This window comes from Hemicordylus capensis, chromosome 2 (assembly GCF_027244095.1).
Source record: "Hemicordylus capensis ecotype Gifberg chromosome 2, rHemCap1.1.pri, whole genome shotgun sequence".
NCBI lineage: Eukaryota > Metazoa > Chordata > Lepidosauria > Squamata > Cordylidae > Hemicordylus > Hemicordylus capensis.
The window spans coordinates 330,060,195-330,084,403 of record NC_069658.1 but is presented as its reverse complement, the minus strand read 5'-3'; the positions used below and the strand labels follow the sequence as shown (position 1 = coordinate 330,084,403).

The 24,209-nt window shown below is 47.2% G+C and overlaps 1 protein-coding gene across 4 annotated transcripts; it reads left to right on the top strand.

Moving 5' to 3' along the window:
• Nucleotides 1-316: 316 nt before the first annotated feature.
• On the top strand, nucleotides 317-23,038 carry KIF20A (kinesin family member 20A). 4 transcript variants are annotated; one of them, XM_053289615.1, is made up of 19 exons: nucleotides 317-476; nucleotides 3,613-3,783; nucleotides 6,237-6,323; nucleotides 6,490-6,609; nucleotides 6,845-6,983; nucleotides 7,073-7,260; nucleotides 7,350-7,491; nucleotides 8,350-8,550; nucleotides 9,022-9,133; nucleotides 9,287-9,358; nucleotides 10,617-10,760; nucleotides 10,895-11,057; nucleotides 12,084-12,245; nucleotides 13,888-14,027; nucleotides 14,152-14,254; nucleotides 16,168-16,354; nucleotides 17,377-17,468; nucleotides 17,815-17,952; nucleotides 22,409-23,038. In XM_053289615.1, the coding sequence occupies exons 2-19, from the start codon at nucleotides 3,631-3,633 to the stop codon at nucleotides 22,727-22,729; spliced, it is 2,664 nt and encodes an 887-aa protein (XP_053145590.1). In that variant the 5' UTR covers nucleotides 317-476; nucleotides 3,613-3,630; the 3' UTR covers nucleotides 22,730-23,038. The 4 variants fall into 4 exon arrangements, with proteins under 4 accessions (XP_053145590.1, XP_053145592.1, XP_053145591.1 ...); XM_053289617.1 differs by lacking the exon at nucleotides 317-476 and adding an exon at nucleotides 761-918; XM_053289616.1 differs by lacking the exon at nucleotides 317-476 and adding an exon at nucleotides 2,722-2,876.
• Nucleotides 23,039-24,209: the final 1,171 nt, after the last annotated feature.

The following is a 24,209-nucleotide window of genomic DNA, read 5'->3' as shown; positions in this document are numbered from 1 at the left end:
CATTTCACTGAATGTCTGAGAGGTGTGCGCACTGCATGCATACAAGAGCTTAACACGATTGAACACAGCTGAACGTCTCGGAAGGGATTTGGGCGGCGGGCATTCCTTTTGTCTCGACTAGGATTTGCGCTGCACAGCTAGAAAGAGAACTGCGTTTCTCCCCTCTCCTTTAACAAGACCAAAGACCCAATATCCGCCACCAGGCCCGCCCCGCTGGCCGCAGAGGGAGCCCCAAAACAGCCCAACAGAGCCGAAGCCTCCAAAAAACCGACAAAAGGCAGCTCAGTCCCAACTCCTCCTCCAAGGCCTCGTCCTGAGAGCTGATTGGTAGTTATGTTTTTTCGAGTTCTGATTGGCTGATCGGGTCGACCGCGAGGTTTGAAACCAGCAGAGAACGAAGAGGGGCGTTTTTGGAGGAATTTCGCTCGTGGCTGGTGTAGGAAAGTGGGAGCCCGAGATCGGCGGACCTTGTAGAGGTGAGGACTAGAGGGAAAGGGTCGGGTCGGGTGAGACAAAGGAGCTATGCTGTATCAGGGGAAAAGTTAAATTTGGGTGTTTTTTCTCCCCCATCCATGACCTTGTAGCTGAAGTGGGGACTTGTTCTGATAGTCACGGGCCCTTCCTTCTCTCTCTACGCTGCCAGAGCCCTCTTGTGGTCGCATCTGTGGAGTCTATTCTTCACTTGATAGACCGTGGGAAGTACGTTGTGGGCGCTAAGAAGAACGATCTGCCCGTCGTTCTTCTGCCTGAAGTATGCTGCTCTAGAGATGGAGGAGGCAGGAGCGGCTTCTCAAGGCTAGCTGACTTGGGGGGATTAAAAGAAGAAGAAGAAACCCCCCCAAAGTTATCTATCGCAGCAATCCAATGCATGTTTGTTCAGAAGTAAGCCCTGCCTCCTTCAAGGGCGATTACTCCGAGGTAAACGTGCATATAAGCTATACTGGAGAAAGTGCTGCTGTGATCCTCTTGTCTGATCAACTAAGTAACCGGTTCGATGCGGTTAACTACACCAGATGTTTGACTAAGGGTCAAACATTTGTTGTACACCACCCAGAGAAAGGTTTTTTGGTTATATATAAAAACCTGTTTCTGGGTGGTGTGTTCGGCTTGGGTAGTTGGTGCTATCTCAGTTTTTTCAGTGTTATGAGAGGTGATACGATATCTGTTGTAGTGTTTAGGATTTTGTTCACGGTGGTAATAAGGGGGTCCCTGTTTATTGTTGTTTGTACATACCACCTATACTTCATATTATTATCATTATTATTATACTGTCCTTCCAAAAAAGGGCTCAGGGTGGTTTACACAGATAAATAATAAATAAATAAGATGGATCCCTGTCCCCAAAGGGCTCACGATCTAAAAAGAAACATGATAGATACCAGCAACAGTCACTGGAGGTACTGTGCTGGGGGTGGATAGGGCCAGTTACTCTCCCTCTGCTAAATAAAGAAAATCACCATGTTAAAAGCTGCCTCTTTGCCAAGTTAGCAGGGGTTGTCTTGATTGCAATACAAGGCTAATCATATCTCTCCTGAATGAGGTCAAGACTTGATTACACATGAGGACTTGTGTGACAAAATACCGTGGGGGCGAGGGGGGTAGTGGTGAAGGATAAGGCCAAGAGAAGAATTTCTTCTTCCTTGTGTTACTTCTTCCTCTGCCCCCCTCTCACATTCTGCTGTGTTCTGCATTTCTGTTTCTTGCATTTCCCACCTTTCTGTCTCAGGAGTGCATGGTTGAGTTCAGCTGTAACCAGAGATGTGGAATTGAACATGTTCCAAAAGGGGGGGAGGGGCAGGATCCTGTACTTTATCTTTTCAATGGAGAAATTTCCATTTCTAAAAATTGCTTCATAACATTCATTAATAATATGAATGGATGTCAATGCAATATTAGGCAAGCCTGGCAATTTCAAAGTTGCAATTAAGGTTTTTCAGGTGATTAAGAAAATGTTTGAGAGTACACACATACTTTATATTGCTTTGAGTATTCCAGTATAAACAATTTCTTTCCACATAAGACTTTGAACTTGTTTCAGTATAACATTTAAACCATATTAAGTGTTTTTATGGATTCTGCAACACATGCACACACACATAATCAGATATTTCAGTTCAACTACTTGGCTACTGGAAAAACTCCTAGATACAGTGTGGGAAACTACAGACAAATAAAATCATGATCTATTTAGGGTATCGGCAAAAACGTATATAGTAAAATTTTCTGAAGGAGGTTTTATACAAAATGTATGCAGATGAGAACACTTGTATGGGGCAGTTCACCAGAATTGTTTTCACTGCAGATTTTTCCAGAAAACCCACTTCTCAGGAACCAGCCTGGTTTGACTGATTCAAACTCTAAATGGACCAGCCTAAAAAAAAAAGGCTCTAAGGGCGGTGCAGGGGGGCGGGGCGGGCACCAAGAGGGTACCTTACTGCCAGCAGTTCCTCTAAACCCCGCTGGCGCTCCCCCCCCCATCAGCAGCACTTACTGGTGGCAGCCTGAATCTGGCCCACACTGCTTGTAGGGGAGCAACAGCAGGGTTTAGAGGAACTGCTGAAGCCGGTAAGGTGCCCTCTTGCCCCCGGACACCCTTTCAACCCTTTTAGAAGCAGGATTCCCCTTTGCTTGTAAAGGGAAATTCCACCAGATTCCCCTTTTCAAGCAGAGCTCCTCGACCTGGTTCAAACGGACAGAATGTTCATTTCAAATTTAAACCGAACCACCAAAACCGGCTCCATGCACACCCCTATCTCAAGATGTGACAGGAAACCATGATTTCCAGATACAAGAACAAGCCTAGGAGGGCCATGGGTTCCTCTCCTCTTCCACACACATGGAAATAAGGGAATGAGCACTTGTGCTTCCAATTTGAAGTAAGCCACTGTTCCGTGACGCATATAAACATGGAACTGTGGCTTCAAACTAAAAGAGGAACTTTCACTCTCTTCCCTTTGGGGATGGGAGAGGGAAGCGGAAGCCTGTGGCTCTCTCAGGCTCATCCTTGTAGTGGGAAGCTATGATTTCCTGCTGTGCCTGAGCCCCACCTGTGTGTCTGATGCTGTAGGGAAACATCCCCCTCACTGGAACAGGGGCATGGGAGGATGTTGGTGTAGGCTAGGAAAAGCCCTGTGGCAGTTCCTTTCCCCTTTAAGCTTCAAGGGGATTACTAATGGGGCCAGTGGAATGTGCTCTGAGGAAAATACCACATCCCCCTAAGTTGCCCCCACCTGCCCCCAGCCGATTTTAGGCACCAGACTGAAGGGAAGCAAGGGGCAAGCTGGTTGTTTCCTTTCACCCAAGCTTCCAGGGCAGCTGAGGGCTCAACATGCACACTCTTCTCATACTGGCCATGTTGGAGGCATGAGGGCAATGTACATACACAGCCTTTCCCTCTAATGGTTTAGAAATCTTTTTTTTTTTTTTTTAGAGATGAGCTGTTTGGATGCCTCTTTGGGGTTCATGTCTCTCACCTTTACCATTATGGACGGGTGGGGGTTCAGATAAAACATATTAATAGTGAAAAAGTGCCTGGAGACCAGATGGCCAAGGCTGCAGTGGAATTGCTGCTTGCTTTTTTGACTCTCTCTTCCTTTTGGGCTTTTCTTGCAGTAACGGCACGTGGTTATCATGGCCTACAAACTTGCCTCCCCTGTTGGGCTGTTATCGGATGAAGAAGCTGCAGTCTCCCCTGTACTGGAATCCACCGTGGCAGACTGTGGCACTGGTTTCCGCAGAGCTCTTCTGTCCGACTTCTCTGCCATCTCTGCAAGCCATGAACAGGTAAGTGGAGTCAGCTGAGGGACAAAACCCTCAGCCCCAAAGGACATTCCTCTGGCTTTTTCCCATAAGGGGAGACAGAATATGGTCTGTGTATTGCTTTCTTGAGTATGGTTAGCGTTGTACATAGAACAGTTCTATGTGTTGGATATGGTTCTTGTTTCATACTGTTTCTCCTAGAACAGGTCTGCAGAACTTCAGCCCTCCTGTAGAGGTTGGACTATAACTCCCATAATCCTTGACTACTGGCCACTGTGGCTGGGGATGGTGGGAGCTGTAGTCCAACAACAGCTTGAAGGGCTGAAGTTGGGCTTCCCTGTACTAGATGAAATCCTGAAGAGGGGACAAATTATAAGTGAAATTCAGCTGCTGCACCCCCCACCAGCACCCCTACTGCTTTCTGGTCCTTGTTATTTCCTTAGGGATGCCAGGTCAAAATGTTGCAGTGATGGAAGAAGTCACCACTGGGAACATTCCCTTGCCAGTGTCTAGAATCTCAGCCTGGCAACTCGGCGACCCTTGACTCCCTTCCTTGCCTGCCCATTTCCTTGCTGTCGTCTGTGTACACCTCCTCATTTTAGGCGTGAAGCTTGCCCCACTCTTACTTTGTCCTAGGCTCACTCTTCCTTCAGCGACGAGTCTAACGTCCATTGTGATGCCCCGGCTGATGCCTACTTTGTTCCACTCTTTTTCCTGCCTTCTGTCTCGACTAGCCTCTGCTGCGCTCCTCCTCCCTCTCTCCATCGCATATAGCTCCTCTTCATCTTGAGCACTAGGGTTTGTTCCTGCAGGGCTGCCTCTCCCATTAGCCATTATCAGAGGTCTGGAACCCAAGCAAAGTGGCAAATTTGCTTTCCGTCAAAAGGTGCTGGAGCCCCCCGCCCCACTTGCCCCTAAAAGGAGCCTGGGTTTGAGACAGAGGGTGGATGTCCTCTGTGCCAGTTCATCTCCCCTTAGGCTGCTGATCAAGCCTTGGCAAATTTTGCTTTGGAACTAGGAGCCAGACAATGGACGCTTCACAAAATTACTGGGCTTAAAAGATGGCCATTGGAGAGAGGGTAAATGGGGTTCTCTTTCAACTCTTTACAAGTAACTTACTTAGAACAGGCACAGGGCTGCCTGGGGCAAATAACAATCTTATTTAATAACTCTGCCTCTGAATATCTGAATCTAGACACCCCAATTAACCTTCTAGGTGCATGGCTCCCTGATATTGGTCAAGCCTTGTATTACATTTGTGTATGTCCCACATTTCTTCTAATTTTGCTAATATTATAATGCCCTTCTACAAAACGATGGTGCGGTCACACCTGGAGTACTGCATACAATTCTGGTCACAACATCTAGGAAAGGACATTTTAGAACTGGAAAAGGTGCAGACGGGGGCAACCAAGATGATCAGGGGCCTAGAGCACCTTTCTTTTGTGAGGCAAGGCTACAACACCTGGGGCTACTTAGTTTAGAAAAAAGGAGACTGAGAGGAGACATGATAGAGGTCTATAAAATCATGCATGGTGTGGAGAGAAAGAGAGAGAGAGAAATTCTTCTCCCTCTCACATAACACTAGAACCAGGGGTCATCCCATGAAATTGATTGCCAGGAAATCTAGGACCAACAAACGGAAGTACTTTTTCACACAACGCATAATCAACTTGTGGAACTCCCTGCCACAAGATGTGGTGACAGCTGGATGGCTTTAAGAGGGGATTGGATAACTTCATGGAGGAGAGGTCTATCAACAGCTAGTCGGAGGGCTGTAGGCCACCTCCAGCCTCAAAGGCAGGATGCCTCTGAGTACTAGTTGCAGGAGAATAGCAGCAGGAGGGAGGGCATGCCCTCAACTCCAGCCTGTAGGCTTCCAGCAGCATCTGGTGGGCCACTGTGTGAAACAGGATGTTGGACTAGATGGGCCTTGGGCCTGATCCAGCAGGGCTGTTCTTATGTTCTGTAGTGGAACTCAAGTCAGTGTACATGGGGTTCCCAGGCAGTCTTCCATCCAGGCACTAATCAGACTCAGACCTGTTGAGCTTCTGACTGTGGCATCTGACTTCCATCTGACATTGCTCTTTGCAGCCAGGATTCCCTGACAACATGAAAGCAGTGCCTATATGCAGCCTTTGTCCCTACCAGTACTTGGAGTGTGAGGGGATGTCATTGTAACCTTGTGATCTCTTTCTGCAGAAATGGAGGGTTTCTACCAATGGCAGAGGCCTGCTATCCTATCCATCTCCTATGTGGTCCGAGCTTCAGCATGCTCATATATGTAGGCATCGCTGTTTATAAACTGAGGGAGTGACACTGTTTGGAATTTGCTTAATGTTCACATTGATTTTTGCTTATATTTTCTGATAGGTTATAATGGTTCTAATCAAAATAATAATTGATTAAAAATACTGGTCCAGTATAGCTTGCATCGCCATGCATAAGCCTAACAGATGCCTGTGGCTTCTCTGCAGACTATTTGTGATGACTATGGGAAAGTGAAGGTGTTTGCAAGAGTGCGGCCCCTGAAGCCAGCTGAGGTGGAGAAACAAGAGGATCAAGTGAGTGCCTAAGATCAAGTGGGGAGTAGCAACTGATGGGGCAACAGTTCTCATGCGAGTCTGTAGGGAGAGATGGGATATTGCCACAGGCATGCAGGAAGTGGGAGGGGTGTTGTCCTGCTGTGGCAGTTGATATCAAATCCAGAACATTAACTGTACTTCTCAGGGCTGCATCTGCATTGAGAATCCTGAGACTCTTCTTCTCAAAGCACCCAAGGACTCCTTCACCATGAGGAATATGGAGCGAGGGGTTGGTCAGGCAGTGCACAGATTCACCTTCAGTCAGGTATGTACCTAGAACTAGTGACATGGGACTTGTATCTCCTGGGCATAAATATGCTGGATCCGTCATGGACAACAAACAGTTTTTTGGAGGTTTTTGGCAGGACTCTAGCAAAGAGAAGTTAGGCGCAGCAAGGAGAAGTTAGGACTCTAGCCAGGCGCAGACTAATTCTCACTTGCTGTTTTTCTAACTCTGTTAGCCATATAAGGGGACTAAGCTGTGACATTTGGGGTTGCAGATCTTTGGGCCAGAAGTGGGCCAGAAGTCTTTCTTCGACGCCACGATGAAGGAAATCGTGAAAGATGTCCTCAGTGGGCAGAACTGGCTTGTTTACACCTATGGGGTTACTAATTCAGGGAAGACCTATACCATCCAGGGTAAGAAATGCTTTTTCAGGCAACAGTCTCTACCTAATGAAGCAGTTCATCTTGCAGTATTGGCTTACTTCTCCTTCCTTGGCTTGTAGGAAGTGGTACTGATGGGGGCATCCTGCCTCACTCCCTGGCAGTCATATTCAGCAGCATTGGGACACGGCTGTACCAGGCTACAGACCTGAAGCCCTTCCTTTCTAGTGAGGTGACCTGGCTAGACAGCAAGCAGGTCTGCCAGGAGGAAGCCAAGAAACAAGCCTTGTTATGCAGCAAAATCAAAGAGGTGAGTGGGGCCAACCTCTTAGGGAGCCAGTTGATGAGGAGGAAGGTACCCCGGCCAGGAACTCAGTGGTCTGTCTTCTGACTTCGCAGGATGAACTGCTTACTTCTCTGAATAAAAACCATAGCACAGCATCTCAGCACCAGGCAGTCACAAGTAACATGGACAGCGGCATTGGCGGCCTCTCCTCTACCTGCCACTCTGCCAACCAGACCAACTTTAACCAGCTGGAAGGTACCTACTGCCCTGAGACTGTACTTGCACGTACCAAAGTTCGCCAAGAGGGGTGGAGCCACACGTCTCCAAATTAAAAGAACCCTTCCCCACCCCACTGCTGCCAACCTGGAGGGAAGCAAGAAAAATCTTCTGCAACTGTGGAGTCAAACAGAAGCATTCAGACATGTGTAACAGTTCTAGCGGGGTGGGTTATGGGGACACATCAATACACTTTAGGGGGGAAGGCTAGGAGTATGCAGCCTCTGGGCTTCCTCTCGAGTAGCATGTAAGGTGCTTGTCCAATTACTTTTAGCAGTTGCTTAAAGGCAAAGCTGCTATTCTGTGGTGGAGAAATGCATCTGTAAACACCTGGGAAGAGGGTGTGGAATCTGGAAATGAAGACTAATCTCTCCTAAATGTATAAGAACTCCAAACTCTTTATTCTGTCTTAAATTTTAAAAAATTTATCCCACTTTTCTGCTTCCAGTTGGAAGTACTCAAAGTGGCATAAACAACTTGAAATAAACAGTACAAACAAAATATTAATAAAAACCTACGGAATAGCACATAAATCAGGAACCAGAGAGAACAAAAATATTAGGCAGCAGATGTGACTAATGCTTGCCTGAAGAACAGGAAAGCTTGCTAAGAACATTCAGAGGCATCTGAGGAATTTTGCAAGGGGAGAAGTCCAGGGCCACCTCCTTAAGGTGTGTCTAATTGTAATAGAAAAATTATAAAGTTGTAAATAGTAGCCAGAAGTGGGGAAGATACACCCTGCCTCTTGAGTGGATTTTCAGAAAGCCTTCCTTGCTTGAGGCAAGCAGCAGATTCTTGTGGTCACTGACAACATATGTATTTGACTTTCATTGGTAGAAACAAGACCTCACTGGGCTGACCCCGATAATATCTTGCTGATGGTTCAAGAGGATGTGCAGTTTTCCATCTGGGTCTCCTTCTTTGAGATCTACAATGAAATGATTTATGACTTGCTGGATATGACTGTGCTTGGCTCAGCCCGCAAGAGGCCCACACTGCGGCTATGTGAGGATCAGACTGGCAACCCCTATGTCAAAGGTAAATAAAGATTGGTCTAGACCTGGGCATCACCTCAGGCATGCCAGCTGCTTTTCCACAGGATCTCCTGATCCATCTCGTGATATAATAAGCCTTGAGTCAGGGTGGCAGTGCTCATGTGTATATCGCAGAGGTGAACATATACAAATATATGGTGCAGTCTTATATAGGAATAATTGGCCATTTAGGTCATTGTCTATGCTGATTAGCAGTGGCTGTCCAGGTTGCAGATGGAAGTATTTCACAGTTCTACTTGGAAATGCCAGGCATTGAACATGGGACCTTCTACATGCAAAGTCTGTGCTCTAACACAGAGCCACAACCCCTCCCCAACAGAGGGATTTGTTGAGCTCCTCCTCTGTTGAGCTGTGAAGTTCCCACCAACTGAGCAGCTGTTTGGGTTTCTGCTCAGTAGAGGTCAAGCCTGCACCTTGGTATATGAAATATCTAACCTCTGCTTCCTGTTTTTAGATCTAAACTGGATCAATGTTCAAAATGCTGAGGAGGCCTGGAAACTGCTGAAATTGGGTCGGAGGAATCAAAGCTTTGCCAGCACCCACATGAACCAGAATTCTAGCCGCAGGTCTGCAATGGGAATGGTAGTGAGGGGTGGGAGGCTTTGCAGGTTGGCAAGGCACATCTTGGGTGTAAGAAAAAGAAAGAAGGCAGCAGTCCTATGGAGACTGGTGCATGTGCTTGTGTCAATGTTGACTGTTCTGTCATGTTTCTCTTCCAGTCACAGCATCTTCTCCATTCGAATTCTGCACCTACGTGGAAGCAGTGGTGAGATGGTCCCAAAGATTAGCGAGTGAGTCATACTCTTCTCTGGAGAGATGAAGATGGTCGTGGGTCAACCTCCCATCAACTGTCTTCATATAGATCAGGGCTGCTCAACTTTGGCTCTCCTGCAGATGTTGGCCTACAACTCCCCTAATCCCTGGCTATGGGCCACTGTAACTGGAGATTATGGGAGTTGTAGTCCAAAAACAGCTGGTGGGCCAAAGTTGAGAAGCCCTGATATAGATGGCCACCAGTCTAAATTCTCTAAAAGGGGATCAGGCAAATTCATGGAGGATGAGTCTATCAATGGCTACTAGTTATGATGGCTCCAGAACTCTGAATACAGATAGATATTGTCTTCGTCTCTTGAACGTGAGCTTTCCAGAGGCATCCAGTTGGCCTCTGTGGTGAAGCAGGTTAGAACTAGATGGACTTTCAGCCTGATCGAGCAGGGCTTCTCTTGGGTTCTCGTAGGTGTGTGGGAGAAAGGTAATCTATTATTATTCCTCTGGAGGTGACTGTGGGGAGGAAAAAGGCACCATGAGTAGTGTTGGCAAGCTGTTCTAAGAACAGGTACTTATACAGGTCAATGTAGTTTTCAGAGACATTTCCTTGTCCCTGTGATGTGCCAGAGCACATCATATAAGACTATGTTATCAGGCTGTTCTCACAAGCAGCCAAGCCTGGCCTTGGCTGCCCGTGAGATCTGCTGGGATCCACTCACATCCCGGCGCTGCCAGGCTGCCAAACCCAGCTGGCTCTGCAGTCATGTGACTGCTTGGGCTGCTTGCAGCCTGAAGGGTCAAAGAGATGGGCACCCAGAGTGCCTGTCTAATGGGGGAATCCTCCAATGCACCCCGCTTGTTGTGTGGTGCTTTGTGGGATTCCCAGAGTCCGGGACACATTGTCCCAGCCTCTGGAAAGCCACTCATGTACACGGCCAAGCCACGTGGCCAGGAGGCAGCAGGAAGGGCATGGAGATCGGGGGTGGGGAGGTAAGTTTTGTGCAGCCTTCCCCCTGCTTGTCTGTCCCTCCTCTGTGTATACCCTTTATAATTAGTTCCCTCTATTGTGCTTCCCTGGAGTAGAGCAACCTAAGGGAATCCTACTAGGACCTTCTAGGTAGTAGGACTGTTTGAGGATCTGAAGTTATGCAGACCAGACATATGCAGCTAAGACCTCTAACCTAAAGCAAGCTTGGGAGAAGACCTCATTGAGAGGAGAAGGAATTGATCAGGCTAGTCCTCCTAGGTCCCAGTGCTGACATCCATTTCCTTCATCCCCAGGCTGTCCCTGTGTGACCTTGCTGGCTCAGAACGCTGCAAGGAGCAGAGAACTGGAGACCGTATGAAGGAGGCAAATAACATTAACACCTCTTTGCATACACTGGGCCGTTGCCTTGCCATGCTGCGCCAGAACCAGCGGTCTAGGTAAGGTGGGACTCTCCCTAGGTTTTGCGTGCAGCCCCGATCACACTTCCTGTATTTATGCGAGTGCATGGTTGAGGGAGAGGTGATGCTTTCTGTCTGCATTTCTGGAGCTCAGTTCTTCTCTCCTTGTTCAGGTTGAAGCATGTGGTGCCTTTCCGAGACAGCAAGCTAACCCGTGTGTTCCAAGGTTTCTTTACAGGCCGTGGGCAGTCCTGTATGATTGTCAATATGAACCCATGTGCCTCTTCCTATGATGAAACCCTCCATGTGGCTAAGTTCTCTGCCATTGCCAGCCAGGTGAGATGAGAAGATCAAGGTGAAATAGACTATCTCCAGGGCCTCACACATCTTGGATGGCCTTGGATATAACATAAATCCCTCCCTATTTTTCTGCCTCCTCAGCACCCCAAAATTTGCCTTCTCATGTGCTTACTGCAGGCCTGCATCCCCATCCCCCCGCTCTCCATTTCCCTCTCCATTCACATCATACTCCCATTTGTCCTGACCTCTTTTGGCTGAGCTCCACAGCAGCATCCCACTAGGCTTTCCCCCTTCTTGCAACTAACACCGGAATGGAGTCTCCAATGCAAATGAGCTCTGCAGTGTGGCTGGCTGCAACAGGCTGAGAAAACTGGTGCCACTTCCATCCAGTGCCAGTAAATTCAGGAAGTGGAGGAATGACGCAGGGGTGTGCTCCCTTCCAAACCCCTGCCTTGGATGTTCCTACAGATTTGGGAAAGAGTTACAAACAATTCACACCTGGAATTGCAAACCCACCCCCGAGAACTACAAACAGAGGGAAGAGTCCCTAACCGGCCTGTAGGCCTTCTGTTGGCACCCCTGTTCTAGCATGACAAACCGTATCTTCTTTCTTTTGTCCATATAACATGTATGAATGACTGCCATTTCAGTTCTGTGGCGGAAAGGCAAAGCACTGCTTTTGTTGACAATGCTGCAGTATGGCCAGTGCCTTCTCCTGACGTGGGTCATTTAGTCTTGATGAACACGTACCCCATGGGGATGCAATCTACAGGCCTTTCTCCACACTAGCCATTTGGTTAGCATTGCTTTACAGTGCACTGTGATGTGGAGGGGGTCAAACTGGTTTCTTTGCTGTGGTGAGTGGGGTCCGTGAAAGAGCTGGAACTCTCTCTCTAGCCTTCTTACGAAACTTTTCACTGACGGGCAGTTCTTCCAGTGAGATATAAGACCTGGCATGAGAAGCAGAACTAAAAATAACATGGTGGAGGGAAATGATAGAAATAGCAACATATTCTTCTTCAGATAGAAAGATTACTTAACATTATGACTTGTTTCTTCCAGCTTGTACAAGCTCCGGCAAAGATGGGACTCCTGACCATTCAGTCTCTTATCAAAGAGCATGGCATTCGAACTAGCAAGGCTCCCGTGGCAGCCTCGGAACAAGAAACGGAACCTGATGAAGAGAGTGAGGATGAAATGGATGTCACCACTTATGATAAAGAGGCAAGTTATAATTCATCTCTGCTTTATTTGAACAGTTTGTTGCCATAGATACCCTAGGCCATGAAATGGCTTTGGTCCAGAGTACTTAAGAGAGCGCCTCCTTTGTCATGGACCCTGCTGCTTATTAAGATCATCTGGCAGGTCTAGTTATGGTTGCCACCAGCTTCTTTGGTGACTACTTGGGACTGGGCCTTCTCAGTAGCTGCCCTGAGACTCAGTAGCTGCCCTGACACTCCCTGTCAAAATAAGAGCTTTTCCATCTTTGATTACTTTTAAAAAGACCTTCTGGATGCACCTGTTTTCTCAGGCTTTTAATTAAAAGTATTTTAAATTAACTCCTTTTATTCTGTAAAATTGTCTTTATTTTTTTAAACTATATACACTGCCTAGGAATATACATAAGAACAGCCCTGCTGATTCAGGCCCACGGCCCATCTAGTCCAGCATCCTGTTTCACACAGTAGCCCACCAGATGCTGCTGGAAGCCTACAGGCAGGAGTTGAGGGCATATCCTGTCTCCTGCTGTTACTCCCCTAAAACTGGTACTCAGAGGCATCCAGCCTTTGAGGCTGGAGGTGGCCTATAGCCCTCCAACTAGTAGCCATTGATAGACCTCTCCTCCATGAAGTTATTAAGTTGATTATGTGCTGTGTGAAAAAGTACTTCCGTTTGTGGGTCCTAGATTTACTGGCAGTCATTTTCATGGGATGACCCCTGGTTCTAGTGTTATGTGAGAGGGAGAAGAATTTCTCTCTATCCATTTTCTCCACTCTATACATGATTTTATAGACCTCTATCATGTCTCCCCGCAGTCGTCTTTTTACTAAACTAAAAAGCCCCAGGTGTTGTAGTCTTGCCTCACAAGAAAGGTGTTCTAGGCCTCTGATCATCTTGGTTGCCCTCTTCTGTACCTTTTCCAGTTCTACAATGTCCTTTTTAAGATGTGATGACCAGAATTGTACACAGTACTCCAAGTGTGGCTGCACCATAGTTTTGTATAAGAGCATTATAATATTAGCAGTTTTATTTTCAATCCCCTTCCTAATGATCCCTAGCATGGAATTGGCCTTTTTCACAGCTGCCACACATTGAGTCGACACTTTGAACGAGCTATCCACCACAACCCCAAGATCCCTCTCCTGGTCAGTCACCGACAGCTCAGATCCCATCAGCATATACTTGAAGTTGGGTTTTTTCTTCCCAGTGTGTATCACTTTACACTTGCCAGCACTGAACCGCATTTGCCATTTTTGTCGCCCACTCCCCCAGTTTGGAGAGATCCTTTTGGAGCTCCACATATATCAGGCAGTATATAAATATGATAAACGAAAGGCAGTCGGTGCTGGATTAGTGTATCTGGAAAGCCCCTTGCTGTTCTGACCCAACAGACGTGGGGCCCAAGTCTGAGCCAAGAACAGACCAAAAGCCTTAGACTTCCTTCTCCGTGCCCACCCCCTGAAAGAAATAGTTCAGATATTTTTGATGGACATAGTTGGGCATCTCTGGGGCTTGAGAAGTGCTTTGAAGCCTTATTTAACTGTTCAAAATATTGATTAGACCTAGTGAATCAAGTGGTGCAGTCTCTGGAATGTCCTGATTTTCGCTAGCCCCAGGTGACCTTTACACTTTCCCCACCCCGCAGGACCTGTTACGTGTGGTTGAGGCTGTGCAAGATCTGCTGCTGAAGGAGCGCCAGGAGAAGCTGCAGCTGGAAATGCGTCTCCGTAACGAGATCTGCAATGAGATGATGGAACACTTGCAACAGAAGGAGCAGTGGAACAGGTACTGTGGCTGCCCGAGGCATGTCTTGTGCTTTCCACGAAACCTCCATGATGGACTTCCAACTCCATGGTTCACCAATTCATATGGCTGCCATGCTTTCTTCCTTCACTCTCCTTTCCTGCAGCGAGCATTCAGATGCCCAAAAGGAGATGGTGGAGGAGCTGTATGAGGACAAGCTGAACAATCTGAAGGAGACACTGACTGATTATTATCAAGAGGAGATTGAGGTGTGTGGGAAGGAAGGACTGGAGAGCCCCTTGAGAATAGGGTACACATCTCCAACCACTCTGAAGGCCACACACCACCTTCAGAGGTTTGAAGCAAAGAAGTGGTGCTGTATAGAAGAAGAGTTGTGCTAGCATTAGTTCCTCTCATGTGGAACTTGAGTTTAGTGGTATTCTAATTAACTGGTGGTTGCTACAAAAATGCCTTCCTGTGCAAGGAATGCATGCCTGGAACAGGTCTGTGCTGCAAACAGTTGTGGGCTGTCCCTTGGCCTAACCTTAAGCTTTGTCATAAGGGTAAAATGGGATAACAACCTGTGTGTATGCGACCTTAAGCTCCCTAGAGGAAGAATGGGCTGCAGCTGCTCATAGTGTTCTGGGCACTTTTGGACTCCAGCATTGGGATTAGGGATTAGGGATATGCACTGAACCAGCAGGGGGTGGTTTAGAGGTAGTGGGGGCATGCCTTTAAAGGTGGGGAGGGTGCCCTTATCCCTCCCGCCATGTTGCCCCCGCTGGCGCTCCACTGAATAAGTCCCTGTTGGGGCAGCAGCATACCTCCCTGCTGCCCCAGTGTCTTCCTCGGCTAGAAGTTAAAGGAAGTACATGATGCGCACGCCAGGCGTGTGCACACACATATCCCTCAGACATGGCAGGCGCGTGAGCGCCAGATACTTCCTTTAACTTCTGGCCGAGGAGGGCAGCAGGGTGGTACGCTGCTACTCCAACAACGGGGACTTATTCAATGGAGTCCTGGCAGGGGAAACTCAGTGGGAGGGGTAAGGGCACCCTCCTTTGCTGTTAAAGGTATGCCCCCCCCGACCTTTGAACTGGTGGAACTGCCAGTTGATCAAACTGGTTTGGAGGCCCATAAAGGGCTTCCGAACCAGTTCCGTGCACATCCCTAATTGAGATGAGCTTCTGATGCCCTTACAGTGCCTGAGACTTCTGCTGTCAAGTTCTCTATTGCCCATCCCTTACCCAAACCTGGTCTGTCTTAAAGGGATGCTGTAGTCTCTCTACCCTTGTTAGCCAGCAGCACTGTGAAGCTGGCACATTGTACGCCATGTTAGACAAGGAACGAGGCTATGCAGGGGCATGCCTAGAATCTGGGTGGGAGTGGTACAAACTTGGCACTGAAGCTTGTGTCCCACTTTTGGTGTCCTAAGAACATGAGTAAAGTCCTGCTGGATCAGCTGTCTGGTTCTAGCGGTGGCTGGCCAGATGCCTCTAGGAAACCCTCAAGCAGGGCATAAAGGTAATGCCCCCACCCCACCCTCACTGCTAACCATCCCCTCAGTTTTTGGAAGTCAGAGGTACACTCTCCCTGAACACAGAAGTTCCACACAGCCATTATTCATAGCTGTTGATAGGTCCATGGATCTTGTCTAATCCCCCTTTCAGACTATCCTAAACAAACAGTGGGCACCACATCCTGAGGTAGCAAATTCCATGCATTGTGAGAAGATGGATTTCCTCCTAGTAATAGCAGGGGTGGTGGTGGGGAGACTTTCCACTTTCTTCACACCATGCATAGGTTTATAAAGCACTCTCAATCCCCACTCCATGGGTCCCAAGAAAGGCACTCTGTGTGTGTGTGTGACGTAAGGCTTATAAAACAATGCATGATGTGGAGAGGATGCATAGAGAGAAGCTTCTCTTTTAACCCTCCACCTCACTGATAACACTAAAAATTTGAGGAGTTAAATAAAAGTGATTGACAGGAGATTCGGGTCAGAGAGGATAAAATACTACTTCACACAAGTCTTAGGTGTATGAGAGTCCAGGTGAGACTGCCCCTGCTCTGTAGGCAATCCTGAGGGGCATTTCTTCACTTAGCTGCTTTTCTTTGCCATCTCCCTTGGCAGGAAATACTTTCATTTCCTCCTAAACGTCAGTTTGCTTTCATTCTTCAGAATCGAGATGAAAGAATACAAGAGCTGGAAGCTGCACTGCAAGAATCAAAACAGCAACATGAATCCAAAGAGGAGAATCTGCGCAGGTCCAAACGGGTGGCGGCAGCAACAAGCCTGCAGCAGGAATTGCTGGAGACAAAAGCAAAGCTGGAGCAGTGTCAGGCAGAGCTGAGCACAACTGCAGAAAGTGAGGCACTGAGCCTGTAATTCCAAAGGCGTGAAGCAGGCCATGCAGTGTTGTCCATTAAAAGACATACACTTCTATCAGTGACCTCCTGTGAATGTTAGAGCATAACTAGGATATCTGAAAATTTCTTTCCCCACCCAACTATTAGGTGGCTGGATGTATAATCCTCTGTATCTGTTCTCTCTAAGCATGTCCCTGAACTGTTCAAGGTACAGTGTGCCGTTGAGTCGGTGTAGACTCCTGGCGCCCACAGAGCCCAGTGGTTGTCTTTGGTAGAGTACAGGAGGGGCTTACCATTGCCATCTCCCGCACAGTATGAGATGATGCCTTTAAGCATCTTCCTATATCGCTGCTGCCCGATATAGGTGTTTCCCATAGTCTGGGAAACACACCAGTGAAGGAAGTCTGAATTCATATGAATGGCAGGTTCCTGTGATTTTCCTAACTCCCCAGCCCTTCCTTGCCAGCTTATAGGAGCTTAAGTTGGGAGTGGAGAATCCATAATATACATGGCATTACTCTTTTCATTAAAAACAAAGTTCACAAAGTGGCTTACATAGCAAAAGGAATGAAAAGATGGTTCTCTGTCCCAAAGGGGCTCACCCTTGTATTCAAAGGAATACAGCAAGGGAGACAGCAGCACCAGCCACTGGGAGGGAGACTATGCTGACTGAAGAGGCACATTTGCTCTCTCCTGCTAAACATAAGAGAGACACCACCTTAAGTGTCTCTGTCCTTTTGGCAGAGAAATGTGTGCTTCCGTTAAGAATGTGAATGTCCATGAACATGTTTACTTTACCACAAGAAACATGCTTACTTTACAATTCAAACCTACTTAAAACAAAAGCTGGAATTCTCACGTGCCATTCTGCACTGCAGGGCTATACAAAACATAATTTGCTTTGTGCGTGTCAGGAGGCCTTTTTCTCTGTTGCATATTCCTGGATTTGTACCAGGTATTGAAAGCTGACATAAATCTTAACCCATGGGCTAAACTATTTTGCATTACTGCTTATATTCAGAGTTGCATAAGTGCCAAAAGATGATGGAGCCACCACCTTCTGCAAAGCCTATCACTGTGGATGTGGACCGGAAGCTGGAAGAAGGACAAAAGGTAATTATGGAGTCAGGCCTGCCTCTTTTTGGCAGTGACCAGTATTATTCTTTACACTGTGCCAGGGTTTCTTAACCTTGGGCCCCCAGATGTTATTGGACTACAACTCCCATAATCCCCAAGCAAAAGCCATTGCAGCTGAGGTTTCTGGGAGCTGTAGTCCAACATCATCTGGGGGCCCAAGGTTAAGAAACCCTGCACTATGCTGCTCTCCTAGTATGTAGGGTGCTGTCCCAGCCAATCTGCTACTGCTGGATGTGCTGCTACTTGCTGCTCACAATTTGGACTTTCTGCCCCTCGTGTGATTGAATACTGCTGCTTTGTGCTGATTTTTTTCTTTCCTCAGAATGTGAGGATGCTTCGTGCTGAACTCCAGAAACTTGGGGAATCACTCCAGTCAGCAGAAAGGGCATGTTGTCACAGCACAAGTGCTGGGAAACTTCGTGAAGCCCTCTCTAAGTGTGATGACATCCTGATCAAACAGGTAAGGAAACTAACTGCAATTCTAGTCCACAAACATGCAACAACTTTGCTATTTTGTATCTAACACATATAATTTCCAAGTATATGCCATGGGTTGGTTCTTCTCACTCAAACCCACACTTCTTACCTTGTGGAACATTTAAGGGCTTAGAAAATGCAGAACTGATGTACATTCGATCCCCACTACAGAAAATCTCCTCAGAAGCTTAATTATGTTAATATGCCACTGTTTTCATTGGAGAGCTGGGCCTTTGGAAAGGCAAGCAGGCAGCAACATTCTTGTTGTGTTCCATGTCAGTGGCTGCTTTGCTTTTTACAATACTCAGGTATCTGGATCGTGATCCGTTGATTCCATAAGTAGATGGGTTCTGCGCCTGCGCAGGCACCTCTCGGGCCGACTAGGTAGCTCCTCGCGATGCCCAACCGCCCTTCTGCACGTGCTACTGATCACTACTTATACTGGGCGGTGGGCGTCTTCCGTTAGTTTCTGTTTGACCACCATAGCGTTCAGACCTCGTTTGGGCTCCTCGGTAGCAAAAAGTATTTTATTTTCTTGATGGATATTATCGGCTATTTGGACTTTGGACTGTGTTTTGGACTGGAATAAGGCTTTACGGATTGTCAACGGCCCCAAGGGTTTTCACCAAGGTGGTGGCAGTAATAGTTGCTTACCTTCGAACTCAAGGCCTGGTGGTTTACCCGTATCTGGACGACTGGCTCCTGGTGAGCAAGGACAGGAGGTTACTGGAAGCACAGATACAGATGCTCCTGCATCTTTTGGAGGACCTCGGGGTCACTGTGAACTGGAAAAAAAACAAATTTGGTACCAAGGAAACAGCTGAGCTTCATAGGGGCTACCCTGGATATGGAACAGCAGAGAGCGTTCTTGCCAAGGGAGAGATGCAGTCAGATCACTTCATTGGCAAGTCACTTCTTCTCCAATCCTGCACAAAGGGCGAGAAGCGTGCAAAGGCTGTTAGGCCTGATGGCCTCGTGCAACACGACCGTACGTTACACAAGGCTTCGGATGAGACCCCTGCAACGGTGGTACTTGGACCACTTTCGGCCCAATGTGGACAGCCAAAACATGCTACTGCGGCTCCCCAAAAAGGTGCTTGCTTCACTGCAGTGGTGGAGGACAGAGGCAAATCTCTTAAAGGGAGTACCATTCCGGCCTCTTCTTCCGACGGCGTGGGTCACAACAGATGCTTCCCTTCAGGGATGGGGAGCACACTGCGGCCAGGATTGCACCCAGGGGCAGTGGACGCCTCAACAGGCCCTACTACATATCAACTACCTAGAACTGTTAGCCGCGTTCTTAGCACTGAGGGCTTTCGAACCCCAGCTGAGGGGTGTTGTGGTGCAAATCCACTTGGACAATACTACAGCAATAGCTTATCTGAACAGGCAGGGGGGTACGGTCTCACCAACACTTTGCACCTTGTCAATGAAATTGTGGAACTGGTGCATCATGCATGCCATTTATCCAGTGGCAATTCACATCCGGGGTGTGGACAATCACATAGCAGATGCTCTGAGTCGGAGCACGCAGATCAAACAGAAACACGAGTGGGAACTCAAACTGGAGTGTGTCAGAGATCTCTTCAGTCTCTGGGGTACCCCCGCGGTGGATGTATTTGCCACGGAGGGAAACAAGAAGTGCAAGAGATATTGTTCTCGTGCGGGGATAGGTGTGGGGTCTCTAGGAGACGCATTTCAATATGTGTGGAACAGGGGACTCCTTTACCTATTTCCACCCATGCCACTTCTCAATCGGGTGTTGGCACAGATTCTGAGGGACAGGGCCAATTGCATACTGATCACCCCGTGGTGGCCACGTCAAGCGTGGTTTGCCCTGCTGCTTCGCCTGTGCAGAGGAGACTTTTACCGTCTACCAGCAGTGTCGGATCTCCTACAGCGGGCGGAGGGAAGGATACTACACCCAGAAATCCAAACACTGAAATTAACAGCGTGGAGAATAAACTTCTGAGAACTATTCTGTTGAATAGTAGACGGAAGTCAACTAGGCGTAGTTATTTATGTAAATGGAGAAGGTTTAGGGCATTTGCAAAATTAAATAAGTTCAATGCAAAACGGGCATCAGTGCGCCAGGTTTTGCTGTATTTGACAAGTCTAAAATTAAGGGGCTTAGCAAATGTTTCTTTGAAGGTACATTTGGCAGCTTTATCTTCTAAACTCCCAGGATGGGATGGAAAGACTGTATTTACACATCCTGAATGTAGAAGGTTTATGAAGGGACTGAATAATATGTACCCACCGCTTAAGGAACCTTTAGAGCAATGGAGTTTGTCATTGGTTCTTTCGGCATTGACAGAACAACCGTTTGAACCACTGCATGAGGCTAGCCTGAGGTTGCTAACGCTTAAGACTGCATTCCTCATAGCAATAACCACAGCAAAAAGAGTGGGTGAATTGTCTGCGTTGAGAGCAGACAAGCCTTACACCCTGTTCTACCCACATAAAGTAGTTATGAGGCTTGATCCTAGTTTCCGCCCTAAGGTAGTCACAGACTTCCATCTGAATCAGGAGGTGGTCTTGCCGACCTTTTTTAAGGACCCACAGACAACATTGGAGATAGCGCTTCACTCGTTGGATGTACGCAGGTGTTTGTTGTACTATTTGAAAGGGACAAAAGAATTCAGAAAGACAAATAAGCTGTTTGTGGCTTACAAGGGCAAGTGTAAGGGAAAACCAGTGTCTAGACAGCGTATTGCACATTGGTTGGTGGAGCTGATCCTATTAACTTATAGGCTGCAGGGGGTTACCCCACCTAAGACAGTAAGAGCTCACTCTACCAGGGCTTACTCGACATCAGCAGCTCATCTTTCCGGCATTAAGATGGATGACATCTGTGTGGCTGCAACCTGGTCTTCACAGCAGCCGTTTGTAAAACATTATGCAGTGGACCTCCGCATGGCGCGCCAGGCGGAATATGGGCGAAGTGTTTTGAAAAGGGTGTTGCCATAGAAGGCATCCTTCTGCACCCGCCACCAAAGGGGAGCAGCTAACTAATCACCCATCTACTTATGGAATCAACGGATCACGATCCAGATAAACAGGTTGCTTACCTGTAACAGGTGATCTGGTAGTGATCCGTTGAATCCATAAGACCCGCCCAGAAACCAACCCCACTGCAGAAGTATGAGGCTCAGACAGAACATTGGGAAGCAGATTGCAAAGCGGTCTGCACAGAAAACTAACGGAAGACGCCCACCGCCCAGTATAAGTAGTGATCAGTAGCACGTGCAGAAGGGCGGTTGGGCGTCGCGAGGAGCTACCTAGTCGGCCCGAGAGGTGCCTGCGCAGGCGCAGAACCCATCTACTTATGGATTCAACGGATCACTACCAGATCACCTGTTACAGGTAAGCAACCTGTTTGACCAGCAATATCTGCTGGCTGTCTAAGAAAATATAGCTGCCCACAATGGCGGGGAAAATACTACATAACAAAATTATATGTAATATAAAAGTAAAAACTGTCACAGCCGAAAGGAATGCTAGAAAGGAAGAACTGCTGGGAAAGATGGTATGAAAGAAGAATGGAGAATGAGAAGGCAAAAAGTGCAGATGAGGAGAGGAACAAAGTACAATGAATGAGGGAGGGGAATGAGACTAACTGAAGTGAACAGTGACATTTTTTGTAATGCAGAGAGATTGCAGTGGCAACAAGGTCTCTTAGCCACTGTGCTCCATCTACCTCTGCTAAGAATATGAGCCAACTAGCAACAAATTTATGAGGTTGTTCATAGCTTGGCTCTGTCTGTATAATCTAAAATAGCCTATGAAAGTGCATGCTGCAATAAATGTGTGTCTTTAAGCTTATACGGCGACCATTAGGGGTATGCAGAACCAGTTGGAGCTCGTACCAGACCGACCGCCGCCCCAAAGGGGGCTGGTACAAGTTTGAATCGCACCTATTCGGCCTGGTTTTAACTGGTTCAGCTATGCTTGTAAAGGGCGATCCAGTAAGGATTCCCCTTTATAGGCAAAGGGGGTTCCCTAGCCGAAAAGGGCTTCAAGTGACGGGCGAGAGGGCACCATACTGCTTGCTCCGTGGGGGCAACCCCACTGGCGCTCTCCCACCCACAGGCTAGCGGGTGGCCCAGGTCCAGCATGCACGGAGGCCGGAACCAGGCTGCCCACTGGCCCACGGTGCAGATTAGGGAGGGCCAAGCGGGGCCACTGCCAGTATGGTGCCCTCCCACCCACCCCTTGCTTCCCTTCTCAGCTAGGGAATCCCCTTTGCTTGTAAAGGGGAATCTGGTACTTGAACCAGGCGAAACGGGTTCAGATCTTGAACTGGACTGCCACGGGTGGTTCCATGCACGCCCCTAGCTACCACACAGCTGATTAAAGTGACAAAGCCCCTATTGAGGGAGCGGAAGAGAGAAATCATCTCTGTAAAACTTCACCTCTCTGCTGACCTTTTCTTCTAGGACCAGACCCTGGCTGAGCTTCAGAACAACATGATGCTAGTGAAGCTGGATATGCGGAAGAAGGCAGCCTGTATTGCTGAGCAGTATCACACTGTACAGAAGCTCCAAGCAGCGCCAACCTCTTCAGTAAAAAAACGGTTATGTGCTCTCAGTGAAAATGTGCAGCCCAGAAGCCAGCCTCCTGTCAAGAAGCCCTTCTTGCACAACTTACTGACTCGTTCCACAACTCGGCCGGGTATGACAGAGAGCCCCTATAGTCGTATCTTACATGCCCGCGGGACTCCACCATTCAAACCTCTGCCCTTTGGCAAAAAACACTGAGTGCTTTTGGAGTGCAAGGGTATAACTGGGCATTAGGAACCGGTTCCTAACTTTATATTTTACATTAGTGTTAAGGCCTAAGCAAATTATAAATCTTTTTACTTGCCAAAGATGGTTACTATGCATGTCCCATTTGTTTCAGGCCAGCTGCTACTCCAATGTATATTGTGACTGGGATTTATTATCCTTTTTCCTCTTAGTTTTGTGTTTCTGCATGCCAAATGTATATTCATTCTGTGCTAAATAACATTTATTATCTATCGTGTGTTTCTGATTTCTAAATAAATTTCATGTCTATACAACCTCCAATATCATTTACCAGGAATTAGATGGAACTGCCTTGTGTTAGCGTTGCGTTTTAATGTCAGATACCACCATTATGCTAGTTAAATCAGCTAGTTGGATTTGAGTTAGCTGTCTGTACAATAACTGGCATCCTGTCAATTCTATAGGAATGGGACTATAAGCGTAGTGCTGTACCTATAAGCTTTTTCTTGGGTCATGATTCTGCACAGAACCTTCATGCAGATTCTGTGAGCAGTTTTCAGTCTTTCCCATTACAAATATGATAGTAAACCATGCAATTGTCAACACTTGTCTACTGGAATTCCTTGTGCTCCTTTCTTGCAAGATATGAAGACTTTCCCTGCTGCTTCTGAAGATGCATTCTCCCATGGAAGTTAAAGGGATAGATGCAACTACCAATGATGCAATCCATATTATAAATTTTGAACAGAAGTACTGCATTGTATTTCTAGGATTACACCTATAAGTGCCAGTGTTTCGCTGACAAACTTTCTAGGTAGCATGGTTTCTACTGATTGATCCAATACACGTTTGTTGAAGTACATCATGTTTGCTTCAGGGGGATTTGGCTCAGCTGAATATACATAAAATCAGCTCCATAGCAAGAAAAGGGTTGTGTGTCATCTATATTAACTTTTCTTCATCTACTTGCTGTACAAGTGGCAAATATTGACTTGCGTCCTACATGGATTACCAATTTCAGATCTGTCAGGAAGAGTTAAGGTGCAGATCCTCTTCAGAAGTTGGCTTGGAGCCTAAAGTATTAATGCTACTGTGTTTGTAGATTTGGTGCATACTTCGCAGCAACTAGTAAAGTTGCAATTACAGGAGTATAAACACATATTAGGCAGTTATAGCATGTACAAATTATAGGAACAATTCTAACACAATTAAGCTATCTTTAAAGACCTGCTAATTTGAAATTAAAGTTCCTTCCTTGAGCCAAATAAGGACTTGAAAATTTTGTAGAATAAATTATTCAATAACTAGAGACAGACTTCTTTGATAGAATTGTAAGGTTGGAATGGCCATGACTTGGCCTCCAGGCCATTTCATGCTCAATACAGGAATCTACACTGTATCCCTGACAGCTGGAGAGTCCACCACTGTGCAAGGCCCACATTTCCATTTTTGGAACAGCTCTTGGTCAGACAGTTCTTTCTACTGTCTAGCC

What these genes read in the sequence shown, in the direction of transcription:
- KIF20A (XM_053289615.1), top strand. Translation starts at nt 3,631, where the DNA reads ATGGCCTACAAACTTGCCTCCCCTGTTGGGCTGTTATCGGATGAAGAA. An exon ending in CGCCAGAACCAGCGGTCTAG is followed by an intron (nt 10,761 to 10,894) that starts GTAAGGTGGGAC and finishes CTCCTTGTTCAG; the next exon opens with GTTGAAGCATGTGGTGCCTT. An exon ending in TCTCTGCCATTGCCAGCCAG is followed by an intron (nt 11,058 to 12,083) that starts GTGAGATGAGAA and finishes TGTTTCTTCCAG; the next exon opens with CTTGTACAAGCTCCGGCAAA.